We start from the raw sequence: 24,317 nt of genomic DNA, 5'->3' as shown, positions 1-24,317 counted from the left end.
TCAGGCAGCTATCCCGTTATTACCATGACCCAAGGCTGCTCCTTTTAGTGTATTTTGGGATTGAGATCAAGCAGAGCATGACGACCTTTACCCCAGAACTAAACACAGCTCATGAGAGCTTTTTTATCCAGAAATCAGAAGATCTGAGTCATTGGTCATCACCTCTCACGAGGTGGGCAAAGCAAGTCTTGCTTGGCATTTACTGAATTATAAGGCTCACAACAGACTTTTAAAATGCAAATTTTCTTTCATAGCACAGACACATGCACAGCTGGTTTTACGTGTTGTGTTTATACGTGTTGTATATTTTATGACATTATTCTTTATATATAAAGACTTTACAATTGAACAAATTACTTTATTGCAATCAGCATGCCTTTTATGAATCGACGTAACAAAACACTCCTGATAATTCAAGAACAGGCAAAACAATGTGGTTGTGAATCATGAATGGTGTACAAGACCAAAGCAACACTATAAAGTGCTGTAAGAGTTACCTCATGTGTCTTAAAGCTTACCATTCCCATTACGTGCCTTACACAGTACTGTCACTGTCATTGTCAAAAATAAAAACATTTGTGGTTTATGGTACAACTTATGGCACAGTGAACCTTTTGTATTAGCATGACTGATCAGGGTTGTTAATATCCATTGAGGTGAAAATGTTCAAATACTCAATAATTACAACAAATGTAGTGGTTACGCAAATGTTATTAACAGTACAAACGCTGCATACCTTTATACAACAACATAGAAATTTAACAAGATGCATGGAAATTAGAAAGAAAGTTGATATTGTCAAATTAATTAATGTAAATCTAAAAAATCTTGAAACTTTTGTACATTGTTTTGTTTTTGGAATTATATTCAACATATCCCTCAAAACAAGATCAGTGGTAAAGAGACAGGAAGCATCATGAGGCCGGAATAATAATCAAAGCAGATACGTGATCAAAGTGCTTGGTGATAGGATGGAGTAGATGGGCAAATGAAACAATAGCTGATAGTTTACTTTTACAAACATCTTTCAGAAGGAGAACTACTCTGGATGCAGAAATAATCTCATTAGTTGAGTTAAATGTTTGGTGGCAGAGCCAAATAACACTGTAAAAATATTTGAAGCCCACTTAAAGGGACAGTTCACCCCAAAATCAATAATACATATTTTTCCTCTTACCTGTAGTGCGATTTATCCATCTAGATTGTTTTGGTGTGAGCTGCAGAGTTTTGGAGATATCGGCCGTGCATTTTTTGAATATAATGGGACTATATGGCACTCGGTTTGTGGTGCCAAAAAATTATTTTGAAAAACTCAACAGCAATGTCTCTTTCCAGAAATCATGACCCGGTTACTCAAGATAATCCACAAACCTTGTTGTGAGCAGTTTCATGTTTCACTATCGGTAGAAAGGAAATAGTTCCTACATGAAACTGCTCACCAAGTCTGTGGATTATCCTGAGTAATTTTTGTGTCAAGGTTTCGTATCATTGATTTAACTAAGATTTAATATTCATATATGTGTGTATTTCGGGGGGGATTAGTCCTTGTTGCTGCTTGGATTCTTTAAGAGCTCCCTCAAAGAGCACAGCCCTCTGCCGAATCTAACCCATTTGCCGCATATGGTCAATTTCTTGACATACTGTAAGTGTCTCTGACTGAACTCTCTTCTTTTCTCTTTCCACAGGTCGATATAGTTTCAATGACTCTTGGTTATTTCACTTCCATTTCAATTCTTTAATATATGTCTTGTTAGCAATTTTAAAAATCTTGTTTTATTAGCGAATAGGTTCTGAAATTTTCAATGTCTGTTTTAATACAATACTCACATGCCCAAATGTACATTTAAAGAGTTATTGGTGGCTGTAATCATACCTCCTGTCTATAGTGGTTGTGAAGTGACTCCATTGTAAGAAATTGGATACAAAATCCACAGTCTTTGGTCTTTGTAAAAATGCATTCTAAAGTTCAGTTTTTTTTATTAGTATGAATTCTTCTGGCATCTTTTACAGTGTAGTTGCATTAGGAGGGGATCACTTCACGTCAATATGGACAGGAGGAATGATTACAGTAACCAAGACCTCTTTTAACTTAAATGTACCCGTATATGTATTATAATAAGATAGACTTATCTGAAGCAACCCTTTAAAGAGATATTAAGGCTTAGGTTTGGGAAAAAATCTACTTGATTGACATGAGCCCATCTCAATTAGCCACTGCCCATGCTTCTGCCCAAATTTTGTTTTTCTGGCCTCAGAAACTACCAAAAGGACATTTAGTGATAAATCCAAAAAGTCTCCCCATAAACCAGTAGGTGATGTTACAAATGTCTATTTTAAGCTAACCATTAATAGCTATCTATGTGTCTGCTAGTTAGCCAGCCTGCTGACATTTCATAAATGAACATCTAAAGAAATCTCTATGCTTTCCTAAACTCTGCCCGATGAGCTCTAACTCAACCTGTGAGATTATTTCCACTCTTTGCTGTCCAATCTATTGACATATTGTACAGTCACATCCCACACATTTGAGGCGTGTATGTTTGGTGAACTGCGAGGTCAGGTGTTTGAATAGCATGCATTGGTACTGGAAGGCTGGTGTAGGTTAATCCTTTGTCCTGTTGAGTCCAATATGGCTGCTTCTAGCCTGTCAAATACTGAGTATCTTCTTTCTATTTAGGTGCCATACTGGCAGGCCTACTGTGATCTTATCTGTAGCACAAACTAGCTGTGCTCACTGGTCGACAAAGTTTACCCGATATGTGAGCTGATGGCCATTGTCCCAGGCATACAAAACCTTTTCCTTGGGGTTGTAGTCAATCTGGGTGGTGAAGGAGTATTCGTTGGTGAAGGGCAGGCGTGGAATGGCTTCAGTGTTGGTGTGGGTGTCATAAGCATAGTTCACCTCACCTTCCTTTTGGTTGTACACATTGACGGCGTACAAGACACCACAGATGATGAAGCAGTTTCCGTAGGAGTTCCGCTTGAGACCTGTCCTCCAGGTTGTTTCCTTTTTCAACGACAGGTCTCCAGGATCCAGTTTACTGATGACGATCACCTCTTGCTGGTTGTAGTCATAGTCCATGGAAGGGTAAATAACCCACAGGCCGCTTTCGTCCACTGCAAAGTCAATGTCCGAGTGGCCCCTCCATTTCCAGGGGGTGGTGTCCTCGTAAACCACATCATGCAGAAGTGTCCAGGCCGCCACATATCGCATCCTCAGATCATACTTGATGATGTTCTTGGTGAAGGCTCTGTTGTAGTAGAAGGCTCCATTATAAAGCACATGGCCTGTGCCTATCCAGTTGTAAGGCAGTTTGAAAAGGTTGCTCCATCGGCCTACGATAAACAAGAATATTAAGTTAGCTTTACCTATTTATTATAAAACATGGGTGAATACTCAAATCTCATTTGCCAATGAACACATTCTGTTGCACAAAACAGACCGCGGTTTCACCTCTGATGCAACTGCCTCTATCAAGGCCCATAACTGCCCATGAGTGTCTATTATCACCAGTGGCTGCTTCATTGTGGCTCCAAGAAAAGCCAGACTATATTCAGGTCTATTAAAAAATCCTTCTCATCACACCTCAGCTACAGGCAGGCTCCCTCCTTATGGATTTTCAGGCTCCAGTAATTGCTGATAACATCCATTAACATAAAATATTAAGTAAAAAACCCACAGGTAAGCCTTGCATAGCTAGACATAATGTTTGAATATTCAATTATCAGGCCCATGCATTGAAAGAGTTTGGTCAACTATGCAAACAACACCATTCATGCAATTTGCTTTTGATTCCTTAAGACTTGACTTGGACTTGCCCCAAAAAACAGTTTGGCTAGACAGTCCTGAGGAGCCAATTTGTGTTAAATTTAGCTTGTAATAAAATTATTTAAAAACATTTAAAACGATTAATGTGTTTGGTCAACAGCCAGTCATTCAATAAGCAGGATAATATATAGCAAGCTGGTCATTACTGCAAAATAAGTAAACTCGGGTGTTCAGGATGTTCAAGACCCCTCTGCTGTGCTGTTGTGCTTATTTATACATTATCCTTTAATTATTATGAGTTGGATACATTCAGCAGTGTGTGTGCTAAGCTGATATTATGCCCTTCATAGAGCCAATAACAATGTTTTTACAATGCCAGACTGTGTACACACTGGCTTCATGTGACAGTGACCCAGTTTGTCTAGTAGTTCACTCCTGAACAAACACGTTGTGTACTGTAGGTGTCATTTTCTAATCACATCCTATCTGCTATCCTAACCTTCCAACCTCAGGAAGTCTGATTTAGATAATGATAATAAATGGAAAGCCCAGTGAAGGACAAAAACAACGTGCAGTAGAACAGCCCCCCCCCCATCCCTAGGGCCAGCCCACACTCTTAATCCCTCTCTGCTGTGCCCAGTTCAAAGGAAAGGCCAGAGCACATGTCAGGGAACAGCAGGCATCACCGCCACTCCAAATACCTAGTCATCCGCACACAGCTGTGAGCTCACCGCACTGCAGGACGCCTCACATGTAAGTGCATTTAGAAAGCCCATTGTCCAAACACATCTAGATCAACAAGCCAAGTCCTATGAGGGGAGATCATCTTAACTCTCTTAGAGAGTGTAATCCAATTCCTCAGTTGATTTGGATGTAGAAGGAGTTGATTTTCCCACCCACTGGAGCCATGAAACAACCAAGCCCTGCATTCCACAGATCTCATCAGTCTCACAGAGCTCATTGGACAATCAACATGAATCAATGTCAACATGTTAGAGAAAACACAGCTATACATTAAAACAGGGTGATACTAGAGTTAGTTAGTTACTGTTCATGCTATATGTATGTATCTTATTCATATCTACCCTTCACTGTTATATATTACCTCTATACATATGTACATTACGCTGCACTGTGTTTTGCACTTCTGGTTAGATGTTGAACTGCATTTCATTGTCTCAGTACTTGTACTCTGTGCAATGACAATAAAGTTGAATCTAATCTAAATCTAAATCTAATCTAATGTGTCACTCTGTAAACACTGAAATTATCACATTTAAATGTTCAAAATGTTGGATATTAGTAGTTTCAATCCAAAAATATTGGAATTTGTGTCCGAAAACTGAATACTCTTCAATCTATCATTAAGGCTTTTCAAACTAATTTCTTAGCCCTAAATCTTGGGCTAGCTAAACCAGAGCTAGCTTAATGTCATGTCACTTTATCTTTATTAACCCAGGCTTACAGTAGGCCTCAGGTTAACGACAGACTTGGTTATGTTTGATTGAACAGCAAATGTTCCATTGCTTAGTCGTGGCCTAAGGGTGTTTTTATAAGTTACATGGTGGTTTGCACGCTTTGTTAATGTACTCAAGTGTTTGTACACTATTATGAGTACGACTGACTGATTTATGGTTGTGCGTTGAGGGGTTGCGGCGTAGCTATGTGCAAAGGCTTCGGAGCTATGGTGTAGGCCAGGGGTTTTCAAAGTCTGACACTGGGGAACCCACCTCGAACTAAATCAAGACCCTCCCCTCCCCTGCTCCTGTAGTTTCAGGCAGCAATGCTCTTGGTAGCAAAAATCGCTTAATTTCGCAAGTACTGTACTTGTCTCCATGAGCTGTGTGTCACAGCCACTGCCATTGCTGCAACTGCTGACCTCACACAGTGTCTTTGCCTCACGTCCTGCTCACCACAATCAGAGCTCTCTATCACAGTGAATGAATGACACTGCGATTGTACTGGAGTATTCAGTAATGAGACCAGGCAAAACAGAGGTTACCAGGATGTAACCAGTTTTCTAAGTACCCTCCGTTACATAAAGTGAAGTCAAACAATTACTGTGGGGAATATAATTAAAGCAGGACACAGCCTGATTATGTACAATACATGCGTCCAGTGTTTCGTGGGTGCCATTAACAGGTGGAATCCGACACTGAACTAAGAATCAAAACTAAGGTATCTATGGTGGGAGTCCTGCTTACCCCCTTGTATCAAACATAAATACGGCTTAACTCTAAGACTAATGGTGGGCAATTAGGGAATTGTAAAAAGACCCAATTGAAGCACACCTTGCTTGAAGTTGTCCAGGTTGCGGAACTCCACTAAGTTGTTGCCGTAGTAATAGTTAGTGACATAAATCTTGGAGTCTTTAGCCAGGGGATCCTTCATCCAGGCTCCCTCGTTGCGCCCATAACTGTGCTGCTTCTCTGGCTGCTCAATGGATGCTAGAGTCCCTTCACAGTTGAGGATTTTCCCTGGAAGAAACAAGTATAACATTAAACATGTATGCCTGGGGGAGAAAGACTTGAATTAACATGGGCTTAAATCGATTTCACACTTCACATTTCGTGGCAAAGTGGAGCTACACGCTTTTCTGCTGCTAAATTGGCTTCTGTCACTGCAATCACAGCCTGCAACAGAATACTGAGTTTATTTACATAGGGGTATTTAGCACGTACCTGCTCTGTGGAGAGTGGGCCGACTGTTGTTGTTGGAGTTGTCCAGGACCAGCATGATAGTCGGAGCTGGTCTTTCAGATGCTGGTGTACTTTGTGTGGTGATAGTAGTGGGTGTAGTAGTGGTGGTAGTTGTGGTGCTAGTAGTTGTGGTGGTGGGAACTGCAGTAGTGGCAGTGGGTTCAGCCACGGTGGCCACCATGGTTTCCAGGACCATTTCGGCTCCTCCGTCCTCTGACTGGTTTTCCGTGATGTGATGGACTGTGTACGTTTTGGCAGAATGGTCTGGGAGGGAGGGGAAGAAGTGCAGAGTCAGGCCGGGATGTAGAGAAGAAATCTAAGATTCTACAAGCTAGTTTTCATCGAAAATACAGCAGATGCTCAAACAAGGTCAGACAGTCCTGAGGCTGAGTGGTGATAGAAGAAAGTAATACTGAACAAGCGGCTTCTTGTTCTTGTTAGTGATAGTTACATTAGGGTAGTATGATCCAGTAGTGTGTAGGGACATTGTCTGTAAGTTGTCTTTTAAAAAGGTGTTTTAAACCTTTCATTCACTGTAGAGTACATACAGTATACGGCATCTTGACAGTGGGAGACACATTATAGTGTGCTGTGTACCAGAAGTTCACATCAAAGAAGGCACATTAGCAATGCAGCACACAAAGTACACCAACTTCCTCCCTCTTCTCTGAACTTCTTTTTCCTCTTTCCTTCCTAACCCAGCCTCTTCTTCTCTCTATTAGCCTAAACTGGTTTCTTAAAAGAGTATACTGAGGAAGATTTTGCTTTTAACAAAATTGGGAACAAGATGCTATTACAACTGCAACCTAAAATTATTACATTATCTATAATGTATAATATAATATATGGGATAAAATTCAGTAAAACCCTGAATCCTATCATCTTTTGGAAAATCTGTAGTATTTTAATCCTATAAAGCCATATTGTCAGACTCTTGCTTCTTGTTTTCTAGTGTTTCAGGCTTCTATAGTCACTTGTGGTCTGTTGTATAAAAGACACCAAGCTGATTCAAATACAATCTTAGAAGAGGGAAAGTCTGCTCTCCTTCTGGTCCTCATACTCTGATGTCCAGTGCTGCCAGACAGATGTGAGGAGATTACAGCAGTGCTACATAAGCAGTGCATCTTTTAAGTGCAAATGTTAAATCAATTTGCACTTATTGCTGTATTATCATGCAACTTTTTCAGACTGTAAGGACCTCTGTAAGATCCGCATTGGCTACAGATGCCTTAATCTCAATATAACAGTTCCTGCTGTAACAGTCAGTTGTCTAGATGCATTGTAGGTTGTTGCAGCCACATGGTTACTAAATCAATATTGCAGGCTGGTAAAATGAGTGTAGGTAGGTAGAGCGAGTGTATAACATTTTCCTCTCTTTCTACAACCTCTACTCAGGTGCCACTGAGCAAGTCCCTGAACTCCAACTCAGCTGTTCAGTAGAGAACTGTGGTTACACTGGCGAGCTTCCAGTAAAATGTGTGTCACTGTAACTAAATTTGAAGAGAGGCATTTCAGGAAAAAGCATGAAGGTGTATCAACCTTCCCTGGATGAATAAAGGTTCTTGCATCCTGCTCTTTGACCGAGAATATGGAAATGCAGCCGACTGGTTTCAGTGATTTGACAAGGTTTCCTGGGCTCGCTGAGGTTCACATACATGGCAGAACACATGGTTTGACAGTGTTATGTGCGTGTGCCCTGTGCAAATGCAGCATACCTATTCACTCAACTAGACTTAAAGAGGATTGGAAGGAGTGAGGAAATGTTTTCTCTGCATTGGTGAGGGTCCCCACACATTGTTGTAAGGAGTAAAGCTGAGGCATGTCATGGACATGGCAGCGCTCCATTGAGACAGCATTCCATCAGCTCCATGTATTTAGTCAATAAACGATTTGGATTTCCTGCTCGCTGAATGCGCACCAGCAATCCAATCCTGCACTGAGTAGACCAGCTTCGCTAAAAACAACACTGGTATAAATCTTGTATTGAGGGGATCTTGTGTCCACACAGTGATGGATTCCCACTTTTATTGCCTTGCGCTGAAGTGTAAAGTTTGCAACACAATTACAGCCTTATCTCACACTTGTATAAAACAACATTCTCAAGGAAAACTTGTCCTCAAACTAAATCCAGCTAATAAAGATCTTGACTCTGGCTCTATGACTCTCTGTCTGCTGTCTGATCCAGATCCAGCAAAGTGTCATGTGGGGTCAGATTAGATTGCTGAAGAAACTAATTTGGATCATTTTCAACACCCACAGTGGATCACGCACAGATGATCGCACACAGATGGGAGTGCAAACTCAGCTAAAGTGCCAGCACAATGTTTGGTTTAGCTCAGAGAGGATGGCTTTCTATGAACACACCACTATGCTGGGAGAGAATACAGAGTGTCCCGACCAAGCTGAAAACCCTCACCTCCTCGGTGCTCATCCTCGTCGGTCTTGGCAGCCTTATAGTATGTGATGCCCCTCACCACGCCAGGCTGGTGGCCAACCACCTTGGCTTTGGCCGTAGGGTCAGGCTTGACCGGCTTCCCAGGTTTAATGACCTCTTTCTTGGGCTTTACGACCTTTTCTTTGGGTGGTTTGGGTGGGGGTTTGGCTGCAGGGGTCTTTTTGTTGGGTATTTTTACAGCCTCCTTGGTTTTCTCACCATTAGTGTCCTGTAAACATGGACATTCAGGTTATGTCAAGACACTTGGTGATATTGGCTTGTGGATGTTATATATTGATTATGCTTATGAAAGAGTGTGTTTAGAAATTTAAAATTTTAAAAAGTGACATGTGTTACCCTAATGTCTCACAGTGTGTTAACAGAAAACATACATTATCATACAAATGATGCATAGGCTTATACTACTACTACTAAGGGCTGTAGTCAAGACCACTTAAGGGGACTCAGAGACAGGACCAAATCCGAACAGTTTTGAGACTGAGTAAAGACAGAGTCCAAAAAACAAAAGAGTTCTGATTCAATATTCTTCACACTTTTGTCTTATTGATCATTGTGATCAGCTGCAACAGAACTTTGATCACTCAGTTCTGTCCTTTGTATTTAAAAAAGTTTGAAATGTGATTGGAACAGGTTAGGAAACTTAAATGCCTAAATGTTCCATTATTTGCAAAAGTCGTGGTTACAACTTTAAAAAAAAAGATATTGTAGGCAAAATATTCTTGCATGATGCTACAAACTACAGTAACGCTTGATGGGGGCAGCAGAAACAAGCTTTTAACGCAACATTGACATTATTGCCATTCAAGTTGATATGGGGAGTGTGTTAGCAGTCGCCTATTTACACATCTAGCAGACACACAGCAACATTAGCTTCATTAGCATCATTTGGAGCTGTGTGTCCAATATTCACTCTCCTTTTTAGCTCTGTTTTGGTCTCCACCAACTCCTGAGAGATATATCTGGCTCTTTAGTGGTTAAGTGCTACACTATATTCACTAGCTAGCCGCTAACTTTGTCTGCCGTTTGGTGCTGAGCAGGTAGTGTACTGTGGGCTTTTAGAGCCTTTTCTCTGCAAACAGAGGCCTGCTGCTGCAAACGATGCTGATGAGAGTGATGAGACTGAACCAAACAGTAAGGTTGTGGGCCTTAAAGCCAAAACGATGAGCTAATGCTATGCTCCATAGAGCTCAGGGAAACTGCAGAGTCGGAAGATATTTCAAGTTTTTTGGGAAGTTTACCATAGCTTGCGACCCCTTTCACAAACATGTGGTCATCTGATCCATTGTAAATATAAAAATTGTTATATCAAATTTAAAGGAATAAATTGGCATTTTGGGAAATACATTTATTTTCTTTCTTGCTGAGAGTTAGATGAGAAGCTCAATACCACTCTCCTATCTGTACAGTAAGCAGCAACAAGCAGCCGGTTAGCTTAGCTTAGCATAAAGACAGGAAACAGGGGGAAACAGTTTGTCTGGCTCTTTTTAATGGTAACAAAATCTGCCTATCAGCACCTCTAAAGCTCCCTTAATAACACAATATGTCTCGTTTGTTTAATTTGTACAAAAACCGAAGTGTAACTATGACAATTGGCTGCTTTATGGGGTTTATGTGCCGGACCCTTTCTTGGGTGAGGTGCTGGTAGGCGGATTTTGACCAAAGACCAACGTCTGTAATAGGTGACGTTACAGACGTCTCACTTGTCTCGCTGAGAGCGAGTGAGTCAAAACACTCACTATACTGAGACAAGTCTGAGATAACAGAAAAAATGTCTGGAGACTGAGACTTGAGGCTGAGATTGGATGGACTTGAGTATTACAGCCCTGACTAACAGCTGACTAAGAGCACTGTTTGTAATGTACTGCTAATCTTACAACTACTATCACTACTGGTACAACTACTAGTAGTACTACTACTAGAAGTACTACAGTACTACTAATCACTAGGTGTTTATCTAACCTGTGCTTTGCTCTCAGAGGAGTCTTTCTGTAGCAACTGCAGGCTGAGGCTGGAGATCTCCTTCTTGATGCTCATCATAATGTTGGAGTAGTTCTCATATCTCTTGAACTGGTTGGTGAGACTCATCATGCTGTCCCGAACAAATTCATTCTCTCGCGTAAGGTTTGTCTTGATTGTCTGCAAGATAACATCATCATTATCACAGTTATCACTATCCATTAAATGACATAAGCTGGTATGCAAAGTCACATAAACCACCTTTCAATAATGTGTCTCCTACCAACCCTTTGCTTATAATGATATGAGGAAGAACATGAGTTTGACTGTTTGCCTACCTCTTCCAGGGTGTTCATCTGAGACACCACCTTGTTGATGTAGGAGTGGACTTTCATTAGATCCATGCTGTAAAGTGTTCCCTCAAGGAGGTCCACCATAGATTGGAGCTGGTCATTTGTGCCATAAAAGGAGAAGAACTATTGTTATTCACCATCTCCTGAACACAAATCTGACAGCTTTATGAGCCTCTGTTCAACTGGAGTAATAGCTTAAGTGCCCTCCCAAAACATTTGCTCTGATTACCACTATTGACATCCACACTCTGCTCAATAGGCAGCCAAGTGCTCTCAGTCTGGCGCTCATTCAGGGTCCATCTTAATTATTATAGACCTTTCCTTTTCAATGTGATCATTTCCTTCAGAGATTTATTGGGTTAATCTATAGTTTAAAGTGGAGTCAGATCAAACATCTGGAACTGCCTTTTGTTTCATATGGTACATAGCGTGCTTCTCCTGCCTGTGAAAAATGAAAGTGTGCTTTAGGCATGTGCGGAGGTGTGCTGATGTGTTCACAAAAGATGTTAGATGACATACAGCCACAATTGCTTTTCTTTTAGCTCTATTTTACAAGCACTCCAAGTGAAACAAGTACTTAGGCTGCTGGTCTTGTTATTTTTACTATTTTAAAGCTTATTTTATTATTCTATGTTTGCTTACATTCTATTTGTCTTTATCCCTTCTAAGCCTTATTTCATTTCCTGCTCTAACAACCCATTTCAATTTCCATATGTGGATTATGGATTATTAAACTGAGTTCATCTTACTGCTATTTTTGTCCTTTGTGGCTGGTTCTAAGGACTGCAATATTGTCGGGCAGTCAGTTATTTTTAGAATTGATTAATTTGCTGATTATTGTTTCAATTAATCATTTTGTCAAATTGCTTGTTCTGTCTGACCAACAGTCCAAAACCCAAGATATTTAGTTTACTGTCATATAAGACAAAGAAAAGCAGCAAATCATTGTTGTTCTATTCTGTAAACATTGCCACTAGTGGGGTTTCTGAGTTTTTTTCTTGATAAAAACTATATCATGTCTGATGTTCCAGAAAAATGTTCAAAGGAAAGGTATTGATGAATTAGCAGAAAGGCTTTAAGGCTTATGTTTTTAAGTGATAGTGCTGAATATACTTTCAAATATTTATTTGGAAGAATTATAATGATTAGTACTTTAAAGCTCCTATTTGTATGATTTGAACATTTCTGACTTTGGTGACTCCTAGTGGTCAAATGCGCTAACAAATACAGACTATGTACATATACGTAAGCTGGAATAGTCTAATTTTTCAACAAACTGACGCCATCAGAATCATTTTAAAGATGGTATGATCACATACATATTCTACATATAGTGGCTTTAAGTTTCATCGTTCCTCACCTTTAGTAACTCAGGGGCCTGTTTCTTCAGCTTCTCCAGCTTCCATTCATTCTCACAAGGGTTGAGGGAGGACGGCGGGGCCGTACACGAACACTTACAGTCGGATCCAGAGCTGACCGTCTCCACCGTGTAGAAATCCTCCACACGTACACTGCCACTCCGCAGCCGCAGGCAGGCGTCCTTGCTTAGAGGGCGCATGATGCACTTACAGCGGCAGTCTGAGCCCTCTGACGTCATCCGAACAGGCTCAGTCTCCCCAAAGATCTGGAAGACAGAATGTGAATTTTCCCATTTTCAAATCCAAAGTGGAAATGTCTCTTTATTGTGGTATTATTCTAAACAAGCAGCTTCAGGGCTGAGAAAGAATTTAACACATCAGACTTGGATATCAATGACCTGGATTGTACTGTATATTTATCCAGCCATAAAATGTGCCAGTTTTTTTAAGATATATGCTGACCTGTGCTGTTCCTTCTTCCACCAGTGAATCCTGAATTCTTCTAGTCATCTATTCCATTAGTCTAACCCCTGCTGGACTTCCACGAATAATAAATATTTTTTTATTGTAGGGAAAGAAAAACAAGGGAAGGAAAGTGGTCCTGAAAATTAACCACATGCTTCCCCTCTTTTGAATGTTAGAAGTGTGACTCAGAGGAAAGCCTCAGAGACAAACATAACTCATAAGACTTCTGCATCACCAGCTGGTCTTTGGCTACCATGTACGATGACAGAGCTTTGGCAGGCCATGGTCATGGCTTACTTAATAAACAGGAAGCAATGCACGGCAGCCTGAGCATTGGACACTCTTCATATGTGAGACAAGTGCAAGCTGGCACACAGTGAAGTTCGCTTTCACACAAGAACTACAAAGATTTACTGCATATTTGATGAAATGTTCAAGGGGTGATGATGAGTTGGAATTTCTCCACTTTGTCTATTTAAATCCACCTTCTCTTACTTCACAGTGAAGAGTGGGCTAGTTCAAGAGAGTTCAAGGTTCAAACCTTGGAGGTTAGATTTGTAAATTGTAATAGCTGATCTGAACAAAGGTGAAAGCAAAGCAAATTTTAGATTGCATACAAAGTCAATGCAAAGACACAATGGGACACACATTTGTACTGGGTGGTGCACATGGAGGAGATGTAGATGGAGGTGAAGAAGTAAAAATTTTGAGAAAAAAATTAGGCTTTATGACTCCAGTTCATAAACTTAAAGAGGCAAGAGAAAACAGGAGAGAAACATTAGCACATATAGCAGATAGTTTTAAGTTTTGTCTGCTGAGTTATGAGATCAGTCAGAGTCTGAGTTGTTACACAGACACAGCACAGGCCCACTTTTTTGCAAACACACATGGCCTAGCTGTAGCTTGCAATGTTGATAGCTAGCTATTTGGGGTGAATAAACATGGACTACAAAAACACTTGAGTGGTCAAATTTGTACAAATAACACAAGGTTAAAATTTGCTTCATGCTCAGTCTGAACACACTTTAAGAGTTCTGGTTCCTATCCATCTTGATTTTAAATAGCCACTGATAAAAAGGCCTGCACCAATGAGCTGAGACAATATCAGTTGTTACCCATAGTGCAGCTTGCATAATGTTTTGTCCCACTGGCAGCAAGACATAACAGATGGCCAAGAAGGTCAGTCAATCATTTGGTCTGTTGGTTGATCTGTCCTCTCAAACACTTCGGCCCATGACAAGGTATCTCAAAATATAATACAGTGGCTAGATTTCCATGAAGTTTCCTGTGGATATTCATTGACTTTGCACATGATGTCTCATAAACCAAAGGGCAGATTACCATAAAACTTGGGTTACCACATTAAAAGAATCCTCCACCGATTTAGCATTGCACTCCTATAACATTGTCGGACTCTCGATGGACAGTTTTAAGAAAAGGATCAAAATCAATGCAGCAGAACCAGATATATCGCCCTTTTTATTCCATTTATTCTTCTTACATTTTTGTGTGTTATGCTAGTAGTGGCCTTGAGTCGCTAGCCTCAAGCAGAGATGAGGAGTGGGCAACAGTGGTCTGGTAAGCTTACTTCTTTCTAACTCCACACCCTAGATTTTGTTCATCTTCAAACTTGTAGTCTGCAGTCCCAACCAGATGCTGCCTCTTGTGACACCACTTGAGGACATTTATCAGACACAGTAGTACTCCCCATCACCTGCAGGGTTGGAAGTAACAAATTACATTTACTCTTGTTACTGTAATAAAGTCATTTATGTACTTGTACGTTTTTGAGTATTTTTAAAAATAGGTAATTTTGCTTTTATTTGTTGTACTTGCACTACATTTCAAGTCGCATCAGTTACAGAGTAAAAATGAAAGTCACATGAAAATTCATGATAAACCCTGTGAGAATGGAACAGAAGAAAGGAGCCAAATCAGCAGCTGCAGCAGAGACAAGGCTGCTGGTGTGTCTGCGATCGCAGGAGGGCAGAGCTCCAGAGAGGTGACACTCTGTCTGCACTCAGCTGACACATGTGTGCGTTCACTGGCTGAGTGTTAGGGGTATGGGGGGTGATCGCACCTGGGCTTGGGCTAGCAGTTAATGAACAGTACAAAAATGCAATAAAATTAAGCATGACGTCATTACGGGTTATGATTATGGTTAACATTATTGTACCTCGGCATAGTTAAAAAAGGTGTCATTAAGGTTTCTACCTTAATCCCTGATTTAATGCCTGAGGAACACACAGTGACCCAAATAAAACACTCAGAATGATGTTCAGGTGAGTAGAACAACAAAATGATAATTGTAACTCACTTTCCAGATGAGAGTGTCAGCAACCACTTTGTTGCCTAGCATTATAGCACTGCGTATGTGCCGTAGGCTGTGTGTAAAAACTGCAGTTTCTCCTTACTACTGTATGTGTGATTGTGGGCTGCAGTCGCTGTGAAGTTTATATTGTTTATACAGCTCTGCGTTGTCTGCCTTGGTGGTGTTTTATTCTACTGCTGATTCAATAAGAGTATCAAGCTATTTCATTTATGTGGCCTAATAATGCTTGTTGCACCCTCTGTGGTGTCCATAGACTTTTTATTTATTGTCGGTCATGTTCGTTTTACTGTCTGAGTTTTGTCCTCTTTTCTTGTTAATTCTAGTGAGGCTACACTGATGAAGGCGGTTGTATATTTATAATTGATAATGAGTTGTATTAACAGGCTGCAAAGTGCCATCTAGAAATGCCGTCTAGAAATGAAATTTATTGTTGGTTTGGACATCAGGGCTCGTGACGTTATGTTGTTTCACTAGTGAGTATGTTGACATTTAATGCAATTTGTACTGTAGCCTGAAGGTGTTCTTTAAAGCTAAGGCAGGTGACGTTGGAGAAACTACCAAGAGAAAGCTAGATTCTGAAAGTATCCAACCAAATAAATCCATGCCACCCCCCACCTTTTAAAAATGTAATGCAGTAATGTTTAGCATACATTTTAACTGATCTACTTTTTACTTTTTCTAAGTACATTTTTACACAAGTACTTTTACTTGAGTAAAATGTTTTTAAAGTAACAGTACTTTTGCTTGAGTATAATATCCCAGTACCCTTTCCATCCCTGAACACCTTTAAACAGACTCTGATGTGTAACATCGGTGGAGTTCCCCTTTGAAGTCTGACCTTTTAGCCCCCACCATGGAGATACCATATTTTTAAGGTTTCACTTGTATCCTCTGTTGTGAATTGTTTATACCACAGGAAATTCTTTTGGAAAACGATCACAATGACTGACAAAACAAGACTTAGATGTATCAATACATACCGTATATTAAATGTTCATATCATGCAATGTACTATTAATAGTACTAGTTTGGTCTGTCACTGGCTATCACTCGTGTTCAGTTCATGGGATGCACCTTACTTATGGCAAGCTTCGTTCCATCATTTGGAGTAATGACTGTTGGATCATGTGTTGGAGGAGGTTTGGACTGTCATCTCTCCCTGGTGAGATTTAGGGACCTCTATAAACTGCAGGATGGACGCACATGTGGTATCACTTTTATCAGGAAGAGAGTTCAGTAACACAGAGATTCTTCATTAATGAGCTGTGGTCCTGTTCTCATGTGACTGAAGGTAGGAGGCAGTATTCTCAGAATTTGAAGAATACATTTGTAGAAACCCAGGTCAAAGATTTACTGAGGCAGAAGATAGGATGGATACATTCCCCCTATGTACCAATCTCTTTGCAATTTAGTCTCTCCAAAATGGTGACCATTCCCTCTTTGTTTTCCAAGAGATGGAAAAGAGGTTTAAAGTAAACTTAAATAGAAAGTCGTCCTGGTTGTGTCAGAACAGCGTATGCCATATAAACAAAGCCAAATAATCCCTAGTGTCTCAATTCTGAATATTTGCTGCTTTTCTCTGACATTTGAATATGTCACCTTGGATTCTGGGAAAATGGGATAGACATTTGTCACTATCTTCTGACATTTTACAGACTTAATGATTAATCAAGACAATAATCAACAGATAAATCAATAATGAAAAGAATAGTTAGTTGCAGCCCTACATTGGATTACTGTATTATTAATGGAGAAAGTCCATTCACAAAGTCTTTACAAGTCTTTTTCAAATCTGTCTCCAAATGTGTAGAAGTGCAATATTAAATTCCTGAAGCATCCCTTTAAATATGATGAGCAAAATAATAATAGATGATACAGGATAGGGAATATTATTTACATATACAACAATTTACAGTGCATGACCATGACAGAAACAAAGAGTGAAGTAGGTAGTTAGAATTATGGCTTTGTGATTTGGCCATGTTGGTGTTATATTAATTAACTGCTTTCCATAGTTACAATTTTAACAATTTAGGAAGTATTTTAGCAAGACAGCAGTAGGCTGAAGGTAAGGGACGAGTGGTGGAGGTGGTGGGGGCTCATTAGTGAAGGAATGCAGGCTGAATGATGGGGAAGATGTGGAGGGGGGTATGCTTTCCCCTCCATTACTGGGAGGGGTTCCTGATATGGGGCAGGACTCCTGTGTGCAGAGCCGGCCCAGTCCTGACCCATGTCAAGCGAAAAGGCAACAGGTTGACAAATCCTACAGCCACATGAAAACAGAGTGGATTAGCAGATTAAACTTCTTTAGCAGAGGCTATGTCTACGGCCCTGCTGAGATGCATTGTTCAACCCCAGCCAAACACTGACTGCTGCATGCCAACATAAGTTGCTTTAAGTTGGAGAAGTCAGAGAAATTCCAGCCAGATTTCTTTGGTGCTTCATGATTTGTCTAGTCAAGAAGGACTAAACCCTTTCCTCTGAGGCTTTATTGCAGTAAAAAGATTTGGCAGCAGCTTATCATGAAAAATCGGAATCATTCTGCCAATCAGAGCAGCCGCCTCCTCCTCCTGTCAAATCATATGTGCTGGTATGCCTAACTGACCGTCCAGCATCTCATGCCAAGCTGACCTACCAGCATGAGAACAGGCAACACAATTAAGAGTGCTAATAATTAAAAGTACGGAGTATTTAACGCATGCTTTGAGCTTTGAGTCTTTGGCTTTGACCTCTCAAGTGCAGTCAAGTTTCAGGTCAAAAAGAACAGGGCTCAAACATGAACTCATGTCTGCACAATAGGAGGAAAAGAACCTGCACGCCGCAGAGAGCTCTATTAGATCAACCGCTGCAGCCTTTAACAGCTAACACACCCTGACAGTGATGAAGTGAAACCCCACTTGTGCTCAGGATTGCTAAAAACACAAGATGTGTTACACAATGGGTGCTGCATTCATTAGCCTCAGAGTTAAAGTCAGTGTTTCAGTAGCACTGGCCTGTTGTATCTGCAGCCTTGTTCATATCAAAGGATCTCCTCTCCTTTTAGTGCTTGGCCAGCTGGTAATCACTGGGACAACTGTGTGGTGAAAAAGGCAGGCAGTGGAGGTATCCTGTGGCAAGGCTTAAATGTTCCAACCTTTAAACACAAACATTAGTGCTGTGGTTCCTGTTATGACCTGCAGCTAATTCAACCCCCCACTCTTTTCTTTTTGAACTATTTTTCTACAAATGCACAAAAAAGGCACCATGAATACCAGTCCTAATCAGTCTTAAGCCCACCAAGCTTGTGATTTTAAAGGATAGACTATCCCTTTAAAATCCACATCATCTCTTGTCAAGGGTACTCAAGACCAAAACCAGGGTCCACATTCCAGTCCAAAGAGACCACCTCATTTTTAACCTAATTAGCGGTGCTTATGATAAACAGTACTGTGCCACTGTAAAGATTAACTTGGTACAAAGGGGGAATTCTATTAAAGCCTTCAGTCTGAAGATGAACCATGGGGTCTGAGGCTCAAACTATAAACCAAAACACTGGCATTTGCACTGGGTTGTTAATTAGCCGAACACAAAGTGTTTCAAGCACTCGCTGCTTTTGGGGGTACACATCTACATTCCTGCTGGGTCTGTTTATGTGTCCCGACACTCTGAACTTTTCAGTCATCACAGCACATCATAACACAAAAATGAGAAAAAGACTAATACATATTGTCCTTTATGAAATTACTGTTATACTAAAAGACTTAATGAATTATTTACGTGAAGGTTCCCCTCTTACCACATTAAAGAACTCTGGAAAACCTTTAAACTGGGTTTTTCCACATTGCCACATTTGATTTAGTTTCCCAACAATCAAATCATCCGTCTGTTTTGAGGGTGAAAATCCTCTGAAAACACACAGATACATATCAAGCTATCACTATGGCTCCCTAATAAAATCCGCATACTATAATAATCCATTCACAAGCATAAAGAGACACTTCCCTAATTACTAGTGTGTGTCTGGTGACCTCAGCTATGAGTAGAATGCTAGATGTGCCAATGCCTTTTCCCCAGATGATTTGTTACAGCAGATGTTTATGGGAGACGTTAAAAAGCTGCAGAGGTTATCAGAGTGGTCAGTGAAAGATACTGTACTCCATTTATTGAGCAAACAAAAAAAGTTGACCTTCTGGTGGGTAGTGTTGTCAGAAAGATCAATCCACAATAAAGCTGACAATTAATTAATATAATAGTGCAGATGCTAATAGCCATGAATCTAAGCTAATATGGGAACGTTAATTGCGTATGGTTTAGGTGCAACTACGGTATGGTTTAGGTTAGGGTCGTGACAAATAAACTATGGTTAAAGTATGGCAACTCAAACACTTAGTTAAAGGAATACTTCGACATTTTGGGAAATTTGCTTTTTTGGAGAGAGTTAGATAGGAAGTTCGACATCACTCTCATATGTGGCTGTTAAATATAAAGTTACCAATAGTAGCTGGTTAGCTTAGCCATTGTTGCTGGGTGATAAGACTACAAAGTCTCCATAATAGAGCTCATCAACACCATAGCATGCAATGCAAGGCCTGATAAAAAAGACTTGGTGATATCAGAAAAATACAATATGGCTGTGTTGTGTTTTTGTCATCTCATCCTTGACAGAAATATGTCACACAAATAGAGCTGCAAGTCTCTTATACTGCTACTGGGGATTGAACAGAACATTTTTTTGCACGAGTTTATAATTGTTCACTGTATGTGCACAAGGATATTTGAGGATTTTAAGTTGATTTACTCGTCCATATTTGTAAGCAGAATACAGCAGGAAACAAGGGCCCAGGTTATGGTTCACAGGGAGATGGTGCCTGAGAGAGATTTCATTAAACTTTACATAGACCATACAAGAATTAGGACATATACTGCGGACTGAGACAAGCTAAATTTGAAATGTATCTGTGATCATAAATCTTGCTCTCAAGGATTATAGGATCTGCATAGAGGGAGAAAAGGGCCCGAACTATGTTAAGACATATAAGTCTGAGAAAAAGAAAGGCCAACGATGCTTTCAAATGCAGAGTTTGGGAACATGGAGTGTAAATGAGTCTGTAATAAAAACAAGTCTGTGTTGTAAGATCTTTTGGTGACAATGGACCTACAAGTCCACCCACTTCTCTTTTACTTCAGACTATAATTTGCTGTGGACCTCTGTATTACACTGATTAAAAAAAAAATGCAGCTCTTCTGAATTGTGATTGTGACAGCACACTCACTGTGGTTTTGGTATCTCTGCAGATCGATTTAATGGTGAAACTTTAAATTAGTTAATGTAATGTTCAAGGATCAAGAACAGTCATGTGCGACGGACGTAGAAGTCATCCCCACAATCTATGAGGGAGAACAGCCTAAAATATAATATCCATGTTGACCATTTTGTACCAAAGCCAAGCAATGTCAGACCTGTGTAAAACCCTGGTCATGTGCAGGGTCGTGCACCTGGGTCAGATGGCGAATGTTGACCCAGTTTTTTTCAGGGTCATTGCCTCAGAGTGAATGAGGCATTGGTCTCTCTCATTTCCAACAGCTTGCAGCTTTGTTTTAACCACAAACAGAGATTTGACTCTCTGCAGACCGATAATGTTGACTCTTCAGCAAGCCCCCAATTAAATGAAGTCATGTTGGCATAACATGGCATGACAAAATGTAATTTCATGTACATTGTGACAATCATCTAAGGCTACAAGGCACCTTACAGCACCTGTAAGTGAATACATACTTAATCATCAAGTCCTGTCTCTGCGACTGTGGGCTGCTTCACTGAGGCAGACTGAGCATCCCGGTCTGCTGTCTCCTTCTCTCTATCCCCCAGTTGACCTTGCACTGCTTGTCCTCGGGTTTGTTTACAACCAAAACACGAAGCAGGTGCACACGCTGGTTCCCACGCCACCCTCTGGTGCCCTCCATGCTCTCTTCTAAACGGGCTTTGTCTCTCATTAATGCCAGTGCCACCAGTCTGGCTACAGAGACTATGACTGGGCGTCTCCCTTGGACACTGGAGCTGTGTCACTGCTGCATAATGAGGACTGGTGCTGTGAGGAGAGACATGTCATGATATGTATGGATGTAAAGCTAAAAAACTGTGCATTTACTGTAAAACCTTCAGTTGCCTTTACAAAGCCCTTCACTTGAACTGATTCTAATGTGACATCTCTATTTAATTAATTATTAATGTGCATGATTTTTTATTTATTTTGTGCATCATTTGATTTTTTTAATCCTTTTTGGGGGGCATTCTATACCTTTTTATTAATGAGTTGACAGTAGATAGATGACAGGAGATGAGGAGACAGAGAGATGGGGAACATCATGCAACATGCCGTTCATGGGCAGCGCGTTAAACCCCTAGTTCACCAGGTCGCCCCTGTCTTGTGCACAATTTTAGTGATAAGTGATAGTGCAAATGCTTTTTAAGCCTGACAATAATGCAACTTACGCTGAAAACAAAATACTGGTCATTTTGGGGAATGTTTTCCTTAGAAAATTGCCAAATCTCAGACTTAATATGAGTTAAAAAAAAAAATCAGCTATTGGTCAACTCAGTGCCTGGTCAATCAGAATCAGTGAAAGGAAATTCATATCACTAAAACACTACGGCACACTAATCATAATTTACTTCATAATGTTTTCATAAAATCTCAATTTTATTTTCACCTCACAGCTGTATTTTTGTAAACCACCAATAAAGACAACATACCACTACTACAATGCTGTTTCTACTGTACTGCTGTTACCACCATTACTACAGCTACAATTACTATCACTACTATTGCTACTTCTATAATGCTGATGCTACTACTGTGACTACTTCTGTTACTACTAGTATTAAAACTACCACAGTTACTATTTACAGTTGCTACCACTGCTAAGACAACTACTATTAATTGCACTACAACCATTATCACTACTGATGCCGCGACTACTTTTAGAAGCAGTATTACCACTAATGCCACTACTACGTGTCTTCACATACAACTACTAATACTACTGACACTACTGCTTCTATGACTACTTTTACTATATTATTAGAGACCCTAATCTCATACAAGTAATAAGCAATTTGACACAAACTACACTGCCAAACTATATGTACACCTGAACATTCCAGCCGCATGTGATTGTTAAACATGTCATTAAAAACCATGGGCATTAATGTGCTACTCTAACAGCCTCCTTTCTTCTGGTTTCAGGCTTTCCAGCAGATGTTGAACCTGCTGCAGGGATTTGCTCCCATTCAGCCACAAGAGCATTAGTGAGGTCCAACCATAGACTGTATAAAACAACACTGTTGTTGGGTGATAAGGCCTGGCTGTTCCAGTTCACCCCAGAGGTGTTGAATGGGGTTGAGGTTAGGGCTCTGTGCAGGCCATTTGAATTCTTTCACACCAAACTAGGAAGCCATTTCTTTATGGAGCTGGCTTTGTGCACGGGGGCATGGTCATGTTGAAACAGGAAGGTGCCAAACACAAACTGTTGACACAAAGTTGGAAAAACACTATTGTCTGTATCTTTGTAAGCTGTAGCATTACGATTTCTCTTCATTGGAACTACCACTTCCTATCACCACTACCACTAACATGGGGGGTTTACTCTTCACTCACCTACATTGCTGCTGATTTGGCCTCTGACTGTATCCAGAGCAGACAATCACACACCATACTTGGCCATAAATATGCGACAGAGCCTCTGGTCTTCATATATAATGTGTACGGTACATGCGTTTTATCTTCTGGCAGTGTGTGTGTGTGTGTGTAGAGCTGGATTAGGCTGATAGAGAGTGAGGGGTACTGGAGTCCAGCAGCTGTAAAAACAAGAGCAGCCAGATATTACTGTTACCCCACTGAGTGCCACCTCTCCCACACTCTGCTGGCATCAGGCCTGCACACACTGGAGCTATCATTACATAAACCTATTGTTACTCTTGTGTCACCCAAAAGCCCTCATTGGGAGGATTACCTCCAATCATAAAAAATGACACATAACCCGAACCATCTGCTGGCTTTAGACAGAAACATTAAAGGCCGGCCTTAGGGAAAATGTTGGGTATTGGTCCAGTCACTAATTTGTCTGAAGCAGAGGCACCATGACACAGAACATGAAGCAGGTAAGAGGGGAGTTTGAGCAGAATAATAGAGGAGGTTGGAATACTGTTATGACAGGATCTGCTGTGATTAAACATTGATCGTTACTGAGTCTGAACAGCCCTTGTTTCAATACAATGTAATAATGCATGGGGATCCTGGAAAACAAAGTGAATAATACTTGTCTGAAACTCGCCTATGCTGTGTCTTTATTCTTACCTTGCTCTGTGAAGACGCATCCTTACACAAAACCAGCAAACAGGCGAACAAGTTCGTGTATTTCCACATTTTTCTCCCTCCTGACTGTCTGGGCGTGAGGTTCCAAAATCCAACGCGACAGTCACTGCGTTCAGTCCATAAGGTAAAGTAGTGCGCCTATTTCAACTCCATTTCCTTGTCAAACAGGGAGAATCATACAGTATGTGTCCGTCTGTCTGTGTGTGTGTGTTAGTGTGTGCGCTGCGGTGTGCCTCCTGTCTGCACCGCGCGCTCTGTTTTCAGCCGGCGCACAGTGCGCATCATCTGCCATCCGCTGTCCTCCACTGATGGGAGGGGTTTACACACAACACACAGCCCATCAGTGTGTGTTCAGTCTGTACAGGACGGCGGAGTTTGCCTAATAATAACAGGGTAATAATACTACTACTAACACCTACTATTGTAGGCTATAATTCGATATTATTTTTGAATTACACTTTTTTTACACGATTTACACTTTTAATTCAGTGCGCATAACGTCTCACATTGAATAGCGTCACTATTTGTAAGTTTAAAAGCGGCAATGAAAGGAATACACCCTTTCAGGAGGACAGC

The 24,317-nt window shown here is 40.6% G+C and overlaps 1 protein-coding gene across 1 annotated transcript; it reads right to left on the bottom strand.

Annotated features, from left to right (window-relative positions):
• Positions 1 to 337: 337 nt before the first annotated feature.
• olfml2a (olfactomedin-like 2A) lies at positions 338 to 24,039 on the bottom strand. The gene is made up of 8 exons (XM_044197080.1): positions 23,724 to 24,039; positions 12,593 to 12,856; positions 11,218 to 11,325; positions 10,883 to 11,059; positions 8,885 to 9,131; positions 6,451 to 6,732; positions 6,061 to 6,246; positions 338 to 3,336 (listed from the first exon to the last, which is right to left on the bottom strand). Exons 1-8 carry the CDS (start codon positions 23,790 to 23,792, stop codon positions 2,732 to 2,734), a joined length of 1,938 nt encoding a protein of 645 aa, XP_044053015.1. The 5' UTR covers positions 23,793 to 24,039; the 3' UTR covers positions 338 to 2,731.
• Positions 24,040 to 24,317: the final 278 nt, after the last annotated feature.

This window comes from Siniperca chuatsi, linkage group LG5 (genome assembly GCF_020085105.1).
Source record: "Siniperca chuatsi isolate FFG_IHB_CAS linkage group LG5, ASM2008510v1, whole genome shotgun sequence".
Lineage (NCBI taxonomy): Eukaryota > Metazoa > Chordata > Actinopteri > Centrarchiformes > Sinipercidae > Siniperca > Siniperca chuatsi.
Note: the sequence above shows the minus strand (reverse complement) of the source record. Positions and strands in the feature narration are given on the sequence as shown.